We start from the raw sequence: 22,735 nt of genomic DNA, 5'->3' as shown, positions 1-22,735 counted from the left end.
TAATTATATAGATTTAAATTCCAAAATGGCTACACGTGAAGCGGTTGCTAGCGCTGTAAGGCACTGTGATCACTCACTTTTCCGACATGTTACATGCATATACACATTTTTTATTAAACGTTTCTATTTAATACAGTTACTGTACAAATGCGGCCTTGGACTGGGTTTGTGAAAAGATACCGTCGTGCGGTAAGTATCAACAAGCAACCCTCTGTTTCGATCAAGATGCCGATCGATGAATGCTCACTGCGCTATGATCAATATCTGCGTTCCTCGATGGAAAAGGCAATGTAAATTTTTGTCACATTTAAAAATATCTCTTTTTAATTCAAATTGCTACGAGGATAATAAGTTCATATCGTTTGGACCGATTTATTGTAATGACGTATTTGAATAGACACAGAATCATAATTTTGATTTTTGATCTGCTTTGGTATTTAGGTTATTTTTCGAGTTTTAGTGTCTTTAAAATCGGGAAATCAGACATTCATTATATTTTGTATGATGTGTTTGGACAGTATTTATTGTTTCAGACATTGATCAAACTGAAAATCAGACTATGGAAAACGAACAAAACGAATCGCATTCTGAATATCGAAGAATGTCCTGCTGATATCAAATAATTTTGATTTTTTGAAATTCGCAATGTAACACACATGGCAAATCATTAAAAATTTATATTTTTGATATTTAACAGTACTCGAAGTAAAATTTATAAATCTGATGATTTATACTTAAAGTGTATGTAGGTGGGATGAAAAGCCGACGATCAATTGAAAATTTTGACCTTTCTTATTGAAGATATGGATTTTTTTTCCCAAAACACCAACAAAAATTATGTCTTTTTGGGAAAAAAATCCATATCTTCAATATTAAAGGTCAAAATTTTCAATTGATCGTCGGCTTTTCCTCCCAGCTACATACACTTTAAGAATATATCATTAGATTTATAAAATTTACTTCGAGGACTGTTATATATCAAAAATTTGAAAAATATCAAATTTTTATAATTTGTCATAAAATTTACGTATTATATCGTGATTTTCAAAAATTAAAAATTATTTGATATCAGAAAGACATGCTTCGTATTCAGAATGCAATTCGATACGTCTGAGGTGCTCTCATGTCCCATAAAAAATACTGTCGAAACGCTCAAAACGCTCATTCCAGATCCCTTAAGAAAAAGCTTTTAATTTAAGTGTTCGGATACTTTTTGGCGCAGTATAGATACTTCTTGCTGATTCGATGTTGTGTAATGGCAAACGATAATATGTTATTATATATATATGTTCAAATTTCCTCATAGTTGATACTACCACTAAAAGGGAATGTACAAATGGAAGAGTGGAAACCGACTGCGCCTGTCGTAAAACGTGCGCCAACTATGATATGATGGATTGCGATGATGTCGATTGTGAACCAGGATGCCAATGTGAAGGAGATCTGGTAGAGTTCAATGGGGAATGTATAGAATCGCATTTGTGTCCTTGTATGTATTTAGGAGATGTTTATCGAGGAGGTCAAACGGTGATGCAAGGCTGCAAAGAATGGTATGTTGTTGAACGAAAAACCCCGCCTATGCTTATTAAAATACCATAGGCTTGGGAACCGGGGGCTGGGGGAGGGCCTCAATTAGTTAAAACATTGTGAAAAAATGTTTTTGTGTTTGTGACCTATATTTTTTCACAATTTTCAGACTCCCAGGGGGGATACACCCCTCGGGCACTCCCAGGGTGTGCCTCCAAAGGTTTTCAGCCCCACCCCCACATGATGAAAATCTTCCTAAGCCAATTAATACAGATGTTAAAATGAGTATATGATATATCTATCATTCAATTCTTGTTAATAAATTATTGTTTTGTTACCAGTTGTTAATAGGTGTTTGTCTTAAATGGCCTTATTTAAAAGCAATTTTCTTCCCACCTTTATTTACAGCATTTGTGGAGCAAACCAAGAATGGATTTGTCCGGAAATCAGTTGTCCAGGTATATGCTAATATAAATAAACATTATGTGATGTGATCAAGCAAAATCAGTCGGAAGTCGGAAATATCGATTTTGATATAGCCAAATAAAGGAAGTATTCCCCATTGTTTTTGAAACTCTTTTTAAAGAGTTAAAACTACTCTTTTGAACTGGTTGTCTAAATTCAATGGGGTTTTCTGCAAAATGTAGCTGTTTACAATCCTTTAAGGAACTGAAAATTGAATATGTCTGATTTTGCTTGATCACACCACATTGTTTTCTTGATATAGATATATTCATTTTGAGAATCCAAGAAAGCTAATATGATACTATTCTGTGCTCCGAGTGATCTAGTTTTCCGAACTAGTTCTTATGTGTATGCCTATGCAAGACCTATACATGCCATACATTATTTACAAGTGTTTCAGAGATTTTGCCCATGAAATAGGGTTTTCGGTCGGTCTATACACAAGGATTATCAAATAAAAATTCCTTTAAAAAAGGAATGGGGCGCCCAATGTGAGCTTGGTCGTGATGTGGTGAATTTCATGGTGTTTAGCTTTGGTATTATTATCTCTTGCAAACCCGGTGACACCTCATTATAGAAATCATACCTGTTAATAGGTTGTAAGGCTGGATAGCCTTTTCCAGGCACAAATTGCGCCATATATAAAGAAAGTTTTGCTACTTTGCAACACAGTGAAATCTTAAATGCAAAATGAGATCCTGTAGGTGGCTCCCGAGGGGTCTTAAAAAACTAAATGCAAAATGAGGTTTTAAAAAAATATTGTTTTCCAAAGTCAAGACGCAGGTATCATTATTAAGCCTCATATCACTTATTTATTGTCGAATAAGTGCAGAGTAGGTTAGATATGAATATTAAATATTAGACCAAAGTAGCTCAAAGCACATGTACTATACACCTGATCCGTGAACTTGTCTTTTTTAAAGACAAATTCCTGTTTAAAGGTAGTTCTTGTTTCTGTTGAAAAGACAATATTGATGTTTAAGATCTTAATTATATCATTCATAGCATTTAAATTCAGGATATAATATTATCTATAGGACTTCCCCTATGGACAATGGATCTATTCCCTGATCCAGCATGTCTGCAAATGTATATCTTTTTAATGGAATTAACACCTGATAACGACTATTGACTATTAATATTATAAAACTTCGAACAGTGGTGCATGGGGGTGATGATTTCATTGCCGTCTTGTTGTTGGTAAGTAGACAATTTGGCCCAGCATTAATTCAAAAGAAAATATCATATTTGCATCAAAATGTACCAAACTTTAATGTGTTTGGTATCAATCTGGACTAAAATTGAATCATTCGCCAATTTTTTTTTTGATTACTGTACATTGCATCCACAAATAAAAACATATACAGCATATTTCATATCTGCCTAAATTCTTCTGGTAGAATAAACAACCTTATCTCTGTTTCTGATAGCCATCATATCTTGAAGGTCATCACTAAAATAATGCATACACTATGGACACAATGGCCTCATCCCAAGACCCAATGCCATAGTTCAATAACCTCAATTAAACAATCAGAGCAAAATTTGACCTCAAGTTGCGGGGTATGAGTTTGTGTACTCAAATTTCCAAAGGTCATTCAATGAATGTGCAACTGTATTGGGGTTAAAGCAATGTGTCCTGATAGATGAGCATGTTGTGGATCCTAGTGATAGGCAGCGGTGACGATTTCTTCTTGGTAAGAAGCCCAGCATTATTTCAAAAGAAAATATAACATTTTCATCAAAATTTTCATCAAAGATGTACCAACTTTTAATGTGTTTGGTATCAATCTGGACTGGAATTGAATCATTTGCCAGATTCCGTTGATTACAGCAAAATTCATCCACAAATAAAAATCATATTATTGGGTCACCATATTGTAAGTTTGGCAACTGTAGTTTGAGAATAACCACTATATGGATTTTATGGTAATTAACAAACAAAGGCCATCGCTTTAACCCCAATACATTTGTACATTCATTGAATGACTTTGAAACTTTGGGTACAAAAACTCATACTCTGCAACTTTGAGGGGGTACTCAAGTTTAGTTTTGGTATGGACGTGCCGCTGAGAATTTGAAAGTGGACCCATATATAAAAAAATTTCATGAAATTTGGACCCATTAATATACCAAAAGTCAAAATTTTCGGCCGAATTTAACCCAAATTGTCTTAGTTTTTACCCAAAATTTTGGGAAAATGTTGACAATTTTGGCAAGATTAAGGACAAATTGGGCTATTTTCCGAAAAAATTGAGAAAGTTTTGAAAAAAGGACCCATTCATATACCAAAATAGGCTTCATTGATCATTATAGGGTCATTGATATACCAAAAGGCTGAAAATGCTACCCATATTTGCGAATTGTTTCTTCATTCTAGGTGTATGCAGAACGCATGGTGGGTCACACTACCTGACGTATGACTCAAAGAGGTTTCACATGACAGGTAAGGCAGATCAATGTGTAAGCGCTCTTTTTTAAAAGTCATAGTTCATTAAATTTACAACCGTATGACAAAACAGGCGAAAATAGATTTGCAATTTAAAGAGAATTGACCATTGTTCATTCTAGTGACGCTAGTATATGGACAATATAAGTGTGCTTGTTCATTTAATGACATAAAATTTGAAAAATATTGTAAGGAACACTTGAGGTTTTGACTTTTAAAACCTACATTTTGGCTTGGATAGGTAGTTTTCACATTCTCCTTGCTATAACATTAAATTGCGTTATCTGTAGACCTAGTGATGAAAAGTGTTTTTAGGGGGAAGTGTTAGCTTTCGTTTCATTTGATATAAATAAATTCAGATTGGATGAAGGAAACACTTGAGGTTTCGACAAAAACCAATCAAAGAGGCCCATTTTTCAGCTAGAAGCTCCACAGCTCTTACATTGCTTTGCACTCAAATGTGAAGTGTAATCAAAGACTGTGGTGGAGACATTTTCTGCTTGCTGTTCTCTGCTTGGAAGCTCTTGGACGAAAATGTGCGCTCAGGTGTATCGAGGTGGAAACTGTGCGCATGATCGTTTATAAGAGAATCGGTTTCTTGTATAGAAACCTTTCCATATGTGGGTGAGATGGGAATATTATGTATGTTAGTCAAAAGGTTAACGACCAGAATTGATCCTTAGGAAAAGTCTCGCTGGCTGACTGGGGTAAAATGTGCCATATTGGGATCATAACAAATATGTTGAAAGTCACGTCAAGGGGAAAATGTCACCGTATACAGAAAAGCTCAATATTTGTGTTCCAGTTTCGCAAAGTTGAATATTTACATTTGTGATCGTAAAATTTATTTCAATATCCAATTATGTTTTTTCCCTAGGAAACTGTTGGTATGATATGTCAACTGATCATTGCGGAAACACAGAAGGGACTTTCAGAATTCGCATCGAAAACGTCTTCTGTGGTGCAGAAGGATATACATGCGCCAAAGGTGTTAAGATTGAGTTCCTTGATACAGAAATTATCCTTATGACGGGAACTTATCCTATAATTCTAAATGGTGAAGAAGAAGTTACGGTGACTCAGGAAAGGTGTGGCATGTTTCTAAAATTTGGAGCGTTTGGTAAGGATATTTAATTGCATGCATATTCATTTATGAATCATTACTGCCGGGAGATTATTAAAAAACAACAACAGCAGCAACAACAATAATATCAATAAGAACATTTTTTGAATGGTTCTTATAATGAAACACGTGAATAACTAAAATACAATATAACGACATCTTGCAATAATTTCGCTACTGTGATGTGCCTTGAGAAATTTAATATGATTATTTAACTTTGTTTACAATTTAAAGGTATTTCATGAGAGAAAGGAATCCCATTTTCAAGTAATTATGCAATAATAATAATTATGGAATTTCCATATGACTTAATGTTTATATTATTGTATTGCGTCAGAAAATGGAGAATCCACGTGGCTATGATTAAGTAAATGTGACACAATGAGTTATTAACACCTGGGGCTTTTCAGTTTTACAAGTTTGGTATAATAGAGAGAAACAGGGGGTTTCGAGACAGATTTCAATAATTATTATTGTTATGAAACAAGTTGCATGAGATTTTGAACGAGGTCTTTGCACAGATGATAATTCCCGAAGACTAAGTGGATTAGTGTGAAACAAGAAGACCTGTTTCGTAAAGAAAGTGCTTGAACAGCAGAACCGTTTTGGAAATTATCATCTGTTCAACGATTCTCACAGATTTCTTGTGTTTGGTGCTAATTATTGGGGTGTGAATATGGTCAGGAAGCTGTTCCATATCAGTGCATTTTGCTATTGTGTCAGTTGGACATGCTTGGTTACTGACATGTGTTTAGAGTAGAGTATTAAGGCAATCCTGTGTGCAATTTGGTTAATTTTGATGGACAGGATTTTAAGATATGACATTGTGAAAAAAGTTTCTCTTTTTGGCTTGGAGTATAATACTGGCAATTCATGACAATGTGACTCTTGAGACGCTTATCACACATGACATTTTTCGTTCCACATTTTAATCATAAAAGGAATTGCACTTTGAGCGTATCTTTTAGTGGGTGTTTTGGCACTGTCTGTGTAATATACATACCTATTCAAAATACAATGCCTGGTAACCCACCACTTTAACAGGATTTATCCAAAGCAAACAAAGACCAGAGCTATTAAAAATTCTATTGCCATCTAAGGTAGAAGCTTATTATCCTTTTCAATAATAGGATTATTGATTGGTGTTGTGTCTATCAAAATGAGACAGATGTCGCGCCAGCTTAAGTTACCAATGCATACGACCTTCGTACACATTTACACTGTAACTCAAAATACAATTAAGGGAATTTACGGCTCGTTCGAGCTGTACGGTCACATATATGGGCCGCATAAGGCATTATTTGAGATTTTTAAAAACATACTCGAGTTTTAATGTTCTACGTATAATGCTCGACGTACACATAATTATTATTATATGAAGTTGATTGAGATACTTACGAGATACTAGATTTCAATATTTTAAGCCTACAAACATAGTTTAAGAAGTTTCCCCGCTGAACTGACATTCCAAACCACAGAGTGTGACTCCAAAGTGAAAAGCACTTTGCAAATGGAAATAGCAAGGTTCTTCTTTGTTGCTCAACTATGGTAATTTAGTTTTTAAGACAGTTTTAAAACGATGTCTTTTCTCATTTCCAGCTTCATCAATTTCGGAAGGTATTCAAGTATTTTGGGACCAATCAAATACAGTGATTATCCGTGTTGATGCTTCATACGCTGGTAACCTATGTGGACTTTGTAGTAATTTCAACGGCAAGAATGTGGACGAAGATGAATATAAATTGAGGGATGGATCAAGTACTGACTCTCCACAAATATTTGCTGAAAGCTGGGTGGATGAAGGCTGTACTAATCCTACAGAAACAGACCAATGCGAAGAAGCGGGAATAGATAAACGGTTGAAGTGGGCGGAGAAAGAATGCGCTATTATCAAGTCAGATTTGTTCAAAGATTGTCATAACCAGGTATGCAAAGATTTGAAAATATACACACCTACATGTATAGCTTATACAACCGTGCACATAATGTTAAATTTGCTGCATGTGATAGGGATGTAATAGGCTCCGTATAGCGCTGATCATTATGGGCTATGGAGGCATTTCAACAGCATTTGTCACATTCACCAAATTTGATAGCAATCCAACAATCTATACTCGTATGACTTTGACCATTATTGGCACCCGATGGTGGTCGCATCCACCAAGTTTGAAGGCAATCCAGCAAACTATCAATTAATGGGAACATGCACCTTTATACATTAACTCCCAACATTTTAACTCCCACAGCTTCTTGACAACTCTCTAATTCATAACTCCAAACTTTTCTGTCTTTTCTGTCATTTCTGTTATTTCTGTTTTCTGTCTTTTACAGCTACCGCCAACTACATACTATGAAGATTGTGTATATGATGCCTCACGTTGTGACCGAGGTGGTGATTGCAAATGTTTATGTGATGCTATCGCAGCTTACGCCCAGAGATGCGTAGAACAAGATAAATGTATAGAAGGTTGGAGAGCTGCAGCTAAATGCCGTAAGTACTAAATTTGTACACAACGAGAAACAATAATTTCAAGGAAAACCAACATCTTACCATTTTATTGGCCTTAGAAAGAATGTTCCGGTAATTATTGTAATTTCTTTGAAGTTCTCTCATCATGTTTCCCTCTGAGATGATTTCGAAGTGGATGCTGGGTCTATAATTATTCATTTTGACAATAACAGTATAATTTCATGCAGAGAAAACATCCGACTACAATTGAGATTTCATGTGTGAGTATCCTCTACTGCTGTATTTGACGTACCGTATGACATTAAAATTATTACAATAGCTTTGACTTGAGCTCCCTGTACTGCTACATTGCTCCTATTAATATGGACGCCATTTATATCATATTCAAACAAACATATTTTGACAGCGTGTACAATGGACATTAATAAAATATTTTAATATATAGTATTTTTCTCCAATTTGAGCTTCACGCATAGTCCTATTTAATTCTAAATCACATTCGATTATTACCGCCTATATTTGGTTATGAATTACAGCCAAAACTAAAAAAGCAATATGTACCTTTAATATGATTTTCAAAAGAAACAATTACCATGGAGTCTAACCTAGGTTAATGTAACATTTTATCAAAACTTGCTTTCGAAAATTAACAAAACTCGTACATCAATATTGATGAATTTCAGCTTGCATGGACTGCCCTGAAGGAAGAGAATATTACCCATGCGGTGTAAAGGCTCAAGAAGTGTGTAATGAACCACCAATTGAATGCCCAATCGTATCAGAAGGATGTTATTGTCCATTGGGAATGAAACTCTACCAAGGAGACTGTGTCCAGGAGTGCCCAACACCATCTACAGTTATTACAACTGGTAAGCATGCAGCAGTAACAGCACTCAAGATTCCCCTCACTCAATGGGTAACACAATCATAATCCATTAATCATGATCCCTGTGCATCCCCGGGGTGTTACATCTGATCATTGCGTGGCGCAATTCAAAGTACCTTATTTGAATATTAATAGTCAATGTTTCTCTGCCAAACTTGCATAAATGTATAATATTGTCATTCTGTTCTCTAATTGTAATGTTATTGTTTTCCTGTCTTTCTTGTAAATTTGACATTCATACAACGCATACCTAATGGTAAGTGAAATACGTTAACAGATGAGCTATAAAACATTTTATAATGTATTACTTTTGTTTTCGTTTTTCTTTTGCCCACTATGCTTAAATCTTATTAGCATCCTTATCATGATCGTCAATGAATGTGCATGGCGTATCATAAAAAGAAAGAAAGAAAGAAAGAAAGAAAATAAAGAATTACCCATTTGGTGACACTGTTGTGTATTATATCTTCCCATCAGATGCTTTAATTTTATTTAAAGTTTTGCTGAAATTGGCATTCTGCCTATCAGTAAAATTAATCTATTAATCTATGTGTGTATTTTTATAGTATCAACAATTAATAATACAACGTTTTATAAATTAATCTACAGCACCAACAACAACCACTTCTTCGTCAACTACTGAAATTACTACTGCATCGACTACCGCAACAACAACTCCATCTTCGACGACTACAACCTCGCCTCCTTCAACTACAACATCACCTACTTCTACTACAACTACATCGACTATCGAAACTACAACTCCATCTTCGACGACTACAACCTCGCCTCCATCGACTACAACATCGCCTACTTCTACTACAACTACATCGACTATCGAAACTACAACTCCATCTTCGACGACTACAACTGCATCTACTACAGAAACTGCAACTCCATCTACGGCTTCAACAACAACCACTTCTACTACAGTTACAACCCCAACAACGACATTCGTGACATCTACTATTTCAACTACATCCATACCACCGTCAACCACCACGGCTAAGGCTTGTTATGAGAAGTTGAAAGACATACCAAACATGATAGTATCTGAGCGCTTGAATGACGAAGATAACGTTGTTGGTTCAGGTTTCAACTTGGATTTTGAAAATGATGTCACCTACGGAACTACTATAAAGCTTTGTAGCGTTTTTATGGAGCCAGTGGATTTGACGGGATTGGATATAAAGCTAAGTTACGTGGATTCGTATGAGGAGCCTGATGTAGTCATTGGGTGGACACTTGAAGTAACATGGATAAGCCGTTCCACGGGTGATAAGGAAACCATCCCAGTCACTGAGGTAAAAAGTGACATTCAATTATTAATACATGTTTTCTCTTTCTCCATCTCATCATTTTATTTTTGCAATGATAGTTTCCCCTTCGTTTGTAACATATGGAAAGGTTTAGCTACAAAAACGATTCTCTTTAAACCATCTATGCACAGTTTCCACCTCAATACACACGGGCACGCAATTTCATCCAAGCTAGCAGTGAATTGTCTCAACACAGTCTTTCATTACAGTACACGGTTGAGTGCATAGCATCATAGAGCTGTGTGATATTCTAGCTGGAAAATAGGCCTCTGTGATTGTTTTTTCTCAAAACCTCAAGTGTTCCCTTCATCCAATCAGGATTGTTCTTTTATATCTAACGAAAGCTATCACTTCCCCCTAAAAACACTTTTTTCACTAGGTCAACAGATAACGCAATTCAATGTTTATAGCAAGGCGAATGTGGTAAATCCCTTGAAAACGACCTTTCCAAACACGATGTTTGACCAACATCGTTTTAAAAGTCAAAACCTCAAGTGTTCCTCATAATATTTTTCAAATTTGATGTCATTAAGTGAAAGAGCACACTTATATTGTCCATATACTAGCGTCATTAGAATGAGCAACGGCCAATTCTCTTTAAATTGCAAATCTTGTGCAAAAAGTTACTATTTTCGCCTGTTTTGTCATACGGTTGTAAATTCAATGAACTATGAATTTGCTAAAGAGCGTTTACAAACTGATAATGATATTTTATATATTTCATCCCTCTGTATGTGTTAACTAATTCCGTCATATTTGTTGGTTGGTGCTTTGTCAACACCGTGTTTCTTGATTACGTTAACATGATTATGAAATGCTACTTCTTATTTACAGTCGTCAGATCTCGGCGTTATTTTTAGTAATGATATTGTTAGTGTAGTGCAGGCGTGTCTTGTTATCGACAACCCAAACCTGGACGAGAATCTAATCATTATAGTCTCCTACCGTGGGTGTGGTGAGTTATTTTCAGCATATTTTAGGTGGATACGTCGATTTATAGATAAATTAATTTGCGCACTTACTGAACATGATCTGATTTGAAAAAGAAGCCTGGAAATAGAAATGCCTGGTTAGTAATACTGCATGTATTATTCAAATTAAAACCAACAAAACGTAAAATGCGTAAACCTTTTGAACATATCCTACGCCTGTTAGGATGTGACTTGATGCTATAACATCCTTGAATCCAGTTCTTGTACATGGTCTTCGTGAGATACATAAGATATAAAATACTTTCAAAACAACAGTTTTGGTTTGTTTATAATTTGTGACAGACTTTGAAATCAATGCGGTGGTAATAGGTTTTGGTTATTTTTGGTGAATCTAGTTAATTAGAGGGTAATCGCTGATTTCCAATACCCGGAGGGCGGTAACAATAATTAATTATTTGACGTCATCATGAGTTTTCGAAGATTATAGAGACTTGTCCCTGGGCTTGTCAACTCGTACGCGTGACGAATGAACGAACGAATGAATGAACGAATGAATGAAAATGAATGAATGAATGAATGAATGAATGAATGAATGAATGAATGAATAATAACCTAATTATAATGAAGACTATACGGTATTTCGTTAAATCTCTTTACAGCCCATCTATGCGAAGATGATCTAAGTACATTTATTGTCAGTCAAACCACAACTGCAGGAGAATTGGTCGAAAATGGCGAGGTATCGGATATAGAAATACCAGAAGGCTCGGATGAGATATGTTTACAATCAGTGCTGTTGCTCCCTGTAACGATTGATCACTTTATCATTTATAGTGCTGATGCGATTGACATATCATATTACATTGTTCTGCAATTCAGCGGTTCCGATATACTGGATCAAAGGGATCAAATCACTGGAAAGATAGAAGTAAGTGTAATTTTATTAAGTATTTTATTTATTTTCATGTTTTTGAAGTTATGTTTCATAAACATTGAGAAAAATAATTTTCCAAGCTGGGATACCTTCTATCATCTATTACATAATAATTTTATTGTTTTTTCAGGACGGCCAACTGATTCATAAGTTTGATCCAAGCCTTCAATCAGTAATTGGCATCAACATATGTTTTACTAGCTATAGCCTGGCTGTATCTGGTCCATTTACTGTCAAATTTTATGGTTGTACTGAAGGTAAGCGTATATATATATATTTAAAAAAAAACTGAGAGAGACTTTTGTTCTAGCATGCGCATGATGCTGATAGCATTTTCTAAAATGAGCCGTTCACTGAAGACCGCCTCTTGTTAACAGAGAATCTTCTTTGTTGTCATGGGGCAGTCTTCAGTTAAAGCCATATTATAACATTTCTTTAAAAATAGATTAGTATTTATTTTCCCTAAAATGGTAGCTTTTACTGTCAGATATGTTCTCTTTTAATTTTGAGCCGAACAAGCGAGGTAAAGCAAAGAAAATTGGAATTTACTACTAGCGCCAATGCATGTTACTCCGGCGGTTGTAATATGGTACGATCCTCTGGCATGTGTGTGTGTGTCACGCACGCCGTGTACGTAGGGGTGTGTTGACATCGAATACGCGTTCGACTAATATTTCCATCGTAATAATAAAACGCTGATTCAGGCGGTTTATTCAAAATCTCGGATTTTGACAAAACTATAGCACCTGAAGTCTTGATTTTGCAGAGAATCTTTGTTTACTAAAGTACATTACAATCGTGCAAAAACCTGAATTAAAATTTTTTTGAGGGCGTTCTCCTCCGCAAATGTTATAATATGGCTTTAATAATTTACGGCGACCTTTGTATGTCAGGTTATTTAATTAACGGCAGTTAAGAAGGTAATACCTTCTTGTGGGATTGCCAGTTATTACAACTGACTGGTATATGTGCCAGTGGCGTAGCCAGGATTTTTGAACTGAGGGGGCACAACTTGTAAATGTACCGACGGAAATATTTTTTGCTGACGGAAGTTGTGATTTGTTGACCCAAATATTTTTTGCTTGGTTTGAAACACTGAAGAGCAAAAAAAAAAAGAAAGGATAATAGGCGATACCAACATAAAAACACACAATTTTTATGTAAATTTCAATTTCATTCACAATTTTTCACAATGTTTTTGATAATTCTCCCCTTTTTTCTGACACCATTGGTGAATAATAGCCTATTGTTAACCCAATTGTTTTCACCAACACCTTCCGTCTACCGACGGCCTTACATGAACCGACGGCCATGACGAGCAGGGGGCACCGGCTCCCCTGCCCCCCCCCCTTCCACTGGCTACGCCACTGATATGTGCAGTACCGTATACCGTACCGTATATATCCGTAAAGAGAAACACAATCTTTTTGGTGTTTTTCCGCATGAAATAATGCAATATTTTTGGTGTATTTCCACATAGGAAAATGTAATATTTTGGTGTATATAACACATTTCGAAGTCATCCATTTGTGGCTTTTTTGAGACAAAAATAAGTTGCCAAAAAACCTGCATAAAGGTGATAAGTTGAAGCCCTTCAGAGCTAGATTGGGAGAATTTTGAACAAAATCGATATTGTATGCCTACTTTCCTCTTTAAGTTCTGTTGTTTAGCACATATTAAGATAATACATTGGCTTTATCCAAATATTTTTTCGCTTAATACGCATAATTACTATTTGTGTGTGTATGTATACTATCACGTAGGCCTTATCAATCGGGGAGTTGCGCAGTACGGCATTTTCGGTCTGGTTGACAGAACGTCATACGCAGACTAGTCTTTTTAATTCGGAAATATAAATGTGGTAAATTTATAGTGTGATAAACCAATGACATTTAGTGTTTTTAAATGCAGAAGTTGAAATTATTGTTCTAACCCTTAACCTTTTTTAATCATGCGTTTATTTTTAAACCAGGTATGCCATTCAATAAAGGGAAAAATACATAATAATAATGATCTTTTTGTGCATAATTTATTGCAGTCCCATCTACGACAGAGCAACCTACAACAACATGTAAGTAATTTTTGAAGCTCTTTTAATGTTTCCTATATTCTGGGTACCTTAAACAATAATTAATAACAATTAAAAACCAGCCACTTTGTCGATTTATCGCCCCACATCCGGCGCACAATACTCGAAAAGCAAATCCGCTGGTTTAACAGCTTATTAAAGCAGGACCCATTTCCTAAAGTATTTTTCTACACAATGCCCAGCTACGTCCATGCCCACATTCTCAAATGTTTACATTCAGTTAAATTTAAATTTCTCTCACAATTGACACAAAGTAGTCAAAGTAGTTTCTGTTAATTCATTCGCAGCAATAGTGGAAGCACTTGTTCCCCTTGCGTCTTCATAGCGCAAATTAGGTTAATCAAAATCCGTAGCTATATTAGATAATACAAAGACGACTGTAATAACGACACCTCCCATATTTTCAACTACACCAGTTGGTAAGTTTTGATCGCAACAGTAGCTAGCTATATATAGTCAGCATATTCGGAAAATTGCACTTCCGTGAGTGGTTTGAGTACCTTGGAATTGACCAATTTCAGATATTAGTCACCGTTTCTCTTAGCTATCTTTCAATGTAGAAATCTAGATGTTCAAATCTTTATTCAGATCTTGATAAACTTTCAGTCTATTTATTACCTCATATTTTCGAAGGAGTTCCCCCAGCCATTACTAGTAGTAACTAGTACGTGATACGGTGTGATCATGAAACGAAGACCTGAGGTGCAGAAGTCACATTTTGGGGAAGTTGAGATATTAGCAGTCTTGATATGGCTAGGGCCAGAAAATATAATACAATCCGTTTTAATAATAACAAAATAAGCGGTTTGTTATGGTATACAATTACTTTTCAAAAAAAAAGAGAAATAATCTTCGAAAAAAATCTAGATACAATCAATTTTATTAATACTGCAGCTCAAATAATTACAGCAATTTCCCCGATATGTCAGAGGACAAAGTGTCCCAAAACTGCTCTCAAAAACCGAATGTTACAAAGGCGATTGTGCTTATTGACATTCTGCAAATCAGTAGAATTTAATGTATGCGTGTATTTTAATAATATCAACGATTAATAATACGTTTTATAAATTAACATACAGTACCAACAACAACCACTTCTCCGTCAACTACTGAAATTACTACTACATCGACTACCGAAACTACAACTCCATCTTCGACGACTACAACCTCACCTCCATCGACTACAACATCGCCCACTTCTACTACTGAAACTACAACTACATCGACTATCGAAACTACAACTCCATCTTCGACGACTACAACCTCGCCTCCATCGACTACAACATCGCCTACTTCTACTACTGAAACTACAACTACATCGACTATCGAAACTACAACTCCATCTTCGACGACTACAACCTCGCCTCCATCGACTACAACATCGCCTACTTCTACTACAACTACATCGACTATCGAAACTACAACACCATCTTCGACGACTACAACTGCATCTACTACAGAAACTACAACTCCATCTACGCCTCCAACAACAACCACTTCTACTACAGTTACAACCCCCACAACGACATTCGTGACATCTACTATTTCAACTACATCCATACCACCGTCAACCACCACGGCTAAGCCTTGTGATGAGAAGTTGAAAGACATACCAAACATGATAGTATCGGAGCGCTTGAATGACGAAGATAACGTTGTTGGTTCAGGTTTCAACTTAAATTTTGAAAATGATGTCACCTACGGAACTACAATAAAGCTTTGTAGCGTTTTTATGGAGCCAGTGGATTTGACGGGATTGGATATAAGTCTAAGTTACGTGGATTCGTATGAGGAGCCCGATGTAGTCATTGGGTGGACACTTGAAGTAACATGGATAAGCCGTGTCACGGGTAAAATGGAAACCATCCCAGTCACCGAGGTAAAAAGTGACATTCATTTTTTTAATACATGTTTCTCTTTCTCCATCTCATTATTTGTTTATTTTTGCAATGATACGTTTCCCCCTGTTTGTAATTAGATATTTCATCCCTCTGTATGTGTTTACTAATTCCGTTATATTCGTTGGTGCTTTGTCGACACCATGTTTCTTGATTACATGATTATGAAATGCTACTTTTTATTTACAGTCGTCGACAGATCTTAGCGTTATTTTTAGTGATGATATTGCTAGTGTAGTGGAAGCCTGTTTTGTTATCGACAACCCAAATCTGGAAGAGAATCTAATCATTTATGTATCCTACCATGGATGTGGTGAGTTATTTTTGAATGGATTTGTATCTTTTTTCAGCGCATTTTATGTGGATATGTGCGATTTATATATAAATTATACCGTAACTTATCTTGAGCAAATACTGAACACAATCTGATTTGAAAAATAAGCCTGACAATACAAATATGCATGGTCATGTAGCAATACTATTAAAATCAACAAACGGTCAAACACATACATGTTTTAAATATGGCACGTCTGTAAAAATGTGCCTTGATGCTATAACATGCTTTAATCCAGTTCTTGTACATTGTCTATGTGAGACATGAGATATGAACAGCCCCATAGCCAGGAATTGTTTGGGGGGAAGGAGGGGGTGCTGATTTTGATAAAGTGGACTTTTTTGTGAAAAGTGGTCTTTCTTTCCCCAAATTTGGACTTTTATGACCAAAAAAGATGTAAAAAAACCCGAAAATTCTTAAATTTTGGGATTTTTTGTATACTTTTGCAAATTTGGGGTAGGGGTGGGTATGAACTATTTCCAAAACAGCACTGTTTTTGTTTGTTTTATGATTTGTGACAGACATTTAAATCAATGTTGTTAAATTATCAAACGTAAAGTGATAATAGGTTTTGGTTATTTTGGTGAATGTAGTTAATTAGAAGGTAATCGCTGATTTCCAATACCGGGGAGAGGTAACAAAACTTAATTATTTGACGTTATCACGAGTTTTCGAAGATTGTAGTGACTTGTCTCTGGGCTTGTCAAGCACTATACGTACGCGTGACGAATACAAATAAATGAATGAATGAATAATTCTATTACTCTTACGACCCATTATTCAAAATCACGCACTGTGATTTGTTAAAACACGTAATATGAGAGCCCATTAGTCTGCAATAATGGGTCAAGCGCCGTAACACATTCTACGCACAGCATTACGCTTGGTTACGCGTGCAATATTTCCGCGATACTCGCTGTCACTTACGCTTACGCGCTCCACCTTGAAGTAAACAACTTAAAATATTTGTGCCAAAAATATGATATTTTCTCTTTAAATCGCACTATTTTCTGGTAATAGAATAGAAATAAAGGGTGCAGCATTATCCTTTACACGCAAATAATGTGTCCTCGGCAGTAAAAACATTTAAATAATGGGTTCGGCTGCGCCTCAACCATTATTTACTGTTTTTAGTGCCTCGGACACATTATTTGGGTGTAAAGGATAATGCACCCTTTATTTCTTAAATGAATGAATGAATGAATAATTGAATGAATGAATGAATGAATGAATAGAATGAATGATTATTGATTAATTGGTTCATTGAATTCGTACAAGCCTCTATAATCTGTAAAAGCTCGCGATGACGTCACATAATTAATTATTCAAACCTACCTCTGGGTATTGAAAATACCACCAATAACCTAATTATAATGAATACTATACGGTAAATCTCTTTACAGCCCATCTATGCAAAGATGATCTAAGTACTTATATCCAGAGTCAAACCACAACTGCAGGAGAATTGGTCGAAAATGGCGAGGTATTGGATATAGAAATACCAGAAGGCTCGGATGAGATATGTTTACAATCAGTGCTGTCGATACCTGTAACGATTGAGCACTTTATCATTTATAGTGCTGATGCGATTGACATATCATATTACATTGTTCTGCAATTCAGCGGTTCCGATATACTGGATCAAAGGGATCAAATCACTGGAAAGATAGAAGTAAGTGTAATTTTATTAAGTATTTTATTTATTTTCATGTTTTTGAAGTTATGTTTCATAAACATTGAGAAAAATAATTTTCCAAGCTTGGATACCTTCTATCATCTATTACATAATAATTATATTGTTTTTGTTTTTTCAGGACGGTCAACTGATTCATAAGTTTGATCCAAGCCTTCAATCAGTAATTGGCATCAACATATGTTTTACTAGCTATAGCCTGGCTGTATCTGGTCCATTTACTGTCAAAATTTATGGATGTACTGAAGGTAAGCGTATATATATTAAAAAAAAAAAAAACTGAGAGAGACTTTTGTTCTATCATGCGCATGATGCTGATAGCATTTTCTAAAATAAACCGTTCACTGAAGACCGCCTCTTGTCAACAGAGAAACTTCTTTGTTGTCATGGGGCAGTCTTCAGTTAATAATTTACGGCGACTTTTGTCTGTCAGGTTATTGAATTAACGGCAGTTAAGAAGGTCAAACCTTCTTGCGGGATTGCCAATTATTACAACCTACTGTTATATGTGCAGTACCGTATATATCCATAAAGAGAAACACAATCTTTTTGGTGCTTTACGCATGAGAAAATGCAATATTTTTGGTGTATCTCCGCATGGCAAATGCAATATTTTTGGTGTATTTCCACATAGGAAAATGCAATATTTTGGTGTATATAACACATTTCGAAGTCATGCATTTGTGGCTTTTTTGAGACAAAAATAAGTTGCCAAAAAACCTGCATAAAGGTGATAAGTTGAAGCCCTGCAGAGCTAGATTGTGAGAATTTTGAACAAAATCGATATTGTATGCCTACTTTCCTCTTTAAGTTCTGTTGTTTAGCACATATTAAGATAATACATTGGCTTTATCCAAATATTTTTTCGCTTAATACCAATAATTATTATTTGTGTTTGTATGTATACTATCACGTAGGCCTTATCAACCGGGGAGTTGCGATATATTTCCGTGCGCAGTACGTCATTTTCGGTCTGGTTGACAGGACGTCATACGCAAACTAGTCTTTTTAATTCGGAAATATAAATGTGATAAATTTATAGTGTGATAAACCCATGACATTTAGTGTTTTTAAATGCAGAAGTTGAAATTATTGTTGTTACCCTTAACCTTTTTTAATCGTGCGTTTATTTTTAAACCAGGTATGCCATTCAATAAAGGGAAAAATACATAATAATAATGATCTTTTTGTGCATAATTTTTTACAGTCCCATCTACGACAGAGCAACCTACAACAACATGTAAGTAATTTTTGAAGCTCTTTTAATGTTTCTTATATTCTGGGTACCTTAAACAGTATGAGCGATGATAATAATGATTAATAACAATTAAAAACCAGCCACTTTGTCGATTTATCGCCCCACATCCGGCGCACAATACCCGAAAAGCAAATACTCGGGTTTAACAGCTTATTAAAGTTGGACCCATTTCCTAAAGTATTTTTCTATACAATGCCCAGCTACGTCCATGCCCACATTCTGAAATGTTTACATTCAGTTAAATTGAAATTTCTCTCACAATTGACACAAAGTAGTCTGTTTCAATTAATTCATTCGCAGCAATAGTGGAAGCACTTGTTCCCATTGCGTCCTCATAGCGCAAATTAGGGTAATTCGTCGTCCGTATTCCATAGTGGCGTATAGTGGGGCGCCGCGAATAAACAACTTTTCGAGAAAATCGGGTTTGAAGAAATGCCAATTTAAAATCGAGTTGTGTAAATCAGACATTCATTATATTTTGTAAATGATGTGAAATTTCTGTAGTAAACTAAATAGATTTTATTGTTATATATTTTTCAAAAGAAATAAATACATACTATTGCTGGCAAACTGACAATAAAAATATATACGTCACTATGGAAAACGAACAAAACGCAATACCCTAACCTTACGTTAACCGTACGCCACCTCGGTCGCCGTGTAATCCCTATGGCGTTACTTTTCGTCGTTCGTATTCCATAGTGGCGTATAGGTCCGATACGCGTACGCCACTATGACATACGATGTTTTTCATTTTTGCCGATATTTCATAATTATGAAATGTGTATAAAAAGTGGCGTATGGTCGATACGCCACTATGGAATACAAAAAATGTCACTTTGTAACTATACGCCACATTTAATTAATTAATTGCTAATTAATTAGCTAATTATGACTGATGAGACTTAGAAAAAATGAAAGAGAACATCATTAAAAATATATGTGCCAATTTTCAAAAAAATGACCAAAAATCACTATACGCCACTATGGAATACAGCCGACGAATTTACATGTATTATCTATTAATGGGTTGGTCTTTTGTTGACCGGATCCAATATTTTTGAAATCAAGGCATTTAATTTTACAGATAGAATATCAACATGATCAAGAAAAACATTATTCACGTCACCAAACTCCCTGAAATGCAAACAACCTATACACTTCAATTTTGTCCTAACTTTGAGGCGTATTTTAATTTTCATGTCAAAATCCATAGCTATATTAGATAATACAAAGACGACTGTAATAACGACACCTCCCATATTTTCAACTACACCAGTTGGTAAGTTTTGATCGCAACAGTAGCTAGCTAATATAGTCAGCATATTCGGAAAATTGCACTTCCGTAGGTGGTTTGAGTACCTTAGAATTGACCGATTTCAGATATTAGTCACCGTTTCTCTTAGCTATCTTTCAATGTAGGAATCTAGATGTTCAAATCTGTATTCAGATCTTGATAAACTTTCAGTCTATTACCCCATATTTTCAAGGAGTTCCCCCAGCCATTACTAGTAGTAACTAGTACGTGATGCGGTGTGATCATGAAACGAAGAGCTGAGCTGCAGAAGTCACATTTTGGGGAAGTTGAGATATTAGCAGTCTTGATATAGCTTGTAAATATAATACAATCCTTTTTAATAATAACAAAATAAACGATTTGTTATGGTATACAATTAATTTTCAAAGAAATGAGAAAAAAATCTAGAAACAATAAATTGTATTAATACTGCAGCTCAGAAACCGTTTTATCATTACAAAACCATAGTGTGGTTGCATGCTTTTTTGTAGAGATAGAAATTAGCCGTTTTGATATTGATAGGGGTTAGAAAATATGATTAAAACCCAGCCAAGAGGTAGTGCTTAAAGAATTGTTTGCAGATGACCAATACCTCGGGCTCATACATCATAACAGCCAGCCATGCAACTTCAAGAACATACTTGGAGAAATATAGGATTCGTATTAAACTGATCGCAATTGAAAATGCTCACTCCAACGAACAAGATGCTCCAAATACCTGAGAAGTCCGTTCTTCGAAGGCGGAAAGTTGGACCGTGAAATTAGAATACCACATGCCAGAAAGCAAGAAACATTACGCTTCGTCCAATACTATCTCACCCAGTTGTACCCACGCAATCTTTACACAAACTTTGTGCTACTGGGCACAAGCATGGGATATGAACATGAAAACAGAAAGGAAAATAAGAGCTTGTGAGACGAAATGTTTCAGAAAAGCAGTCAATAAAATCAGAGATGATGAAATCAGGAAAGAGTTCATTAGAGACATGGTTGGTACCGCACCCATTTTAGGGAAATTGAAAACCAACGTCTAAAGTGGTTCAGGCAGTTTATTTGCCATTCCCTCAAAGCAACCAGCTCTAAAAACCTATCACAGTCAACAATCTGGTTACAGATCCAAGGGAAGACTCAGACGAAGATGGTTTGAGGCTGACTACAATCTTAGAAATAATTGTTCGAACACTTTAAAGGCCTTATTGGAAATGGTCCCCCTTCTACCCCGTACAATGTTGGCATTCCCAATATGCTCATCTTCACCGTATCTTCTCCAAACATTGTTTGGTTGGGAATGGGGGAGTTGGTACGCGTAAGATGAACATTGCGACAACACTATCGTAATTCTTAGTTTCTAGTGACTCATATAGCGTGCGCATAATAGTAAGGACATAGAAATTAGAATAGGTGTTCGACACTTTTTTCCGTGATTGTCTACAAAACTACTTACAGAAACAGAAACATGATTTGTCAGAAACATGATTTGCTACCATCTCTCAAAAAATGGAGGAAGGCAAGAATGTTTTAGGGAGCGGTCAGTTACTATAAATTTAATATAACGTTTTGTACACAAAAATATGTATATAGGACTGAAAGGGGTAGTTATTATGCTAATCGCGTATATGTTTGTAAGGTATAAAAATAAAAGGTAATGTTAAGTTTGCTTAACTATACTGCTATATGGAATCAAGAGGTTCCCGTTCCATACACATTCCGTATGTGCGTCTTTTAATGTGAAACATTAACTTGAAACATCTTGACCAGCAAGTGACCTCTGCGTGGCAGGTTTATTATCGCAACTTTACCATTGTGTGATAAATGGGAGAGGGGGGTAGCAGTTGTGTGAGGTTGTTTTAATAAAACATTTTAAAAGCACCATGGTAAGGATGGTCAAGTGATTAATCTCAGCGGTTTACATACATACTTAATATTTTATGGTTAACCGTTGTAGCGTGTGTTTTCAATATAGAGAAGCGCAACGACTTACATTTACCATCAATAGGCTTTCGCATTTTCAGTGTACACAGTTTTACGCACTGAAGAGACCAAGCTTAACATACTTAATGA

At 35.6% G+C, this 22,735-nt stretch overlaps 1 protein-coding gene across 8 annotated transcripts in view; it reads left to right on the top strand.

The window, feature by feature from the left end:
* LOC140151174 (uncharacterized) overlaps window positions 1-22,735 on the top strand; it is a 124,189-nt gene that overhangs the window by 52,313 nt on the left and 49,141 nt on the right. For 6 of the 8 annotated variants that reach the window (XM_072173429.1, XM_072173425.1, XM_072173427.1 and 3 more), the window contains exons 19-36: window positions 137-189; window positions 1,307-1,550; window positions 1,936-1,985; window positions 4,373-4,438; window positions 5,319-5,561; window positions 7,164-7,489; window positions 7,896-8,055; window positions 8,718-8,903; window positions 9,530-10,224; window positions 11,074-11,194; window positions 11,831-12,099; window positions 12,236-12,362; window positions 14,144-14,176; window positions 15,274-16,073; window positions 16,282-16,405; window positions 17,830-18,098; window positions 18,241-18,367; window positions 19,327-19,359. In XM_072173429.1, the coding sequence (XP_072029530.1) occupies window positions 137-189; window positions 1,307-1,550; window positions 1,936-1,985; window positions 4,373-4,438; window positions 5,319-5,561; window positions 7,164-7,489; window positions 7,896-8,055; window positions 8,718-8,903; window positions 9,530-10,224; window positions 11,074-11,194; window positions 11,831-12,099; window positions 12,236-12,362; window positions 14,144-14,176; window positions 15,274-16,073; window positions 16,282-16,405; window positions 17,830-18,098; window positions 18,241-18,367; window positions 19,327-19,359 (3,926 nt within the window). The remainder of the gene's footprint in view (window positions 1-136; window positions 190-1,306; window positions 1,551-1,935; window positions 1,986-4,372; window positions 4,439-5,318; window positions 5,562-7,163; window positions 7,490-7,895; window positions 8,056-8,717; window positions 8,904-9,529; window positions 10,225-11,073; window positions 11,195-11,830; window positions 12,100-12,235; window positions 12,363-14,143; window positions 14,177-15,273; window positions 16,074-16,281; window positions 16,406-17,829; window positions 18,099-18,240; window positions 18,368-19,326; window positions 19,360-22,735) is intronic. The other 2 variants (XM_072173423.1, XM_072173428.1) reach the window with 2 other exon arrangements.

Source organism: Amphiura filiformis, chromosome 4 (assembly GCF_039555335.1).
Source record: "Amphiura filiformis chromosome 4, Afil_fr2py, whole genome shotgun sequence".
NCBI lineage: Eukaryota > Metazoa > Echinodermata > Ophiuroidea > Amphilepidida > Amphiuridae > Amphiura > Amphiura filiformis.
The sequence above is the reverse complement of the archived record's forward strand: the minus strand, read 5'-3'. Positions and strand labels throughout refer to the sequence as shown.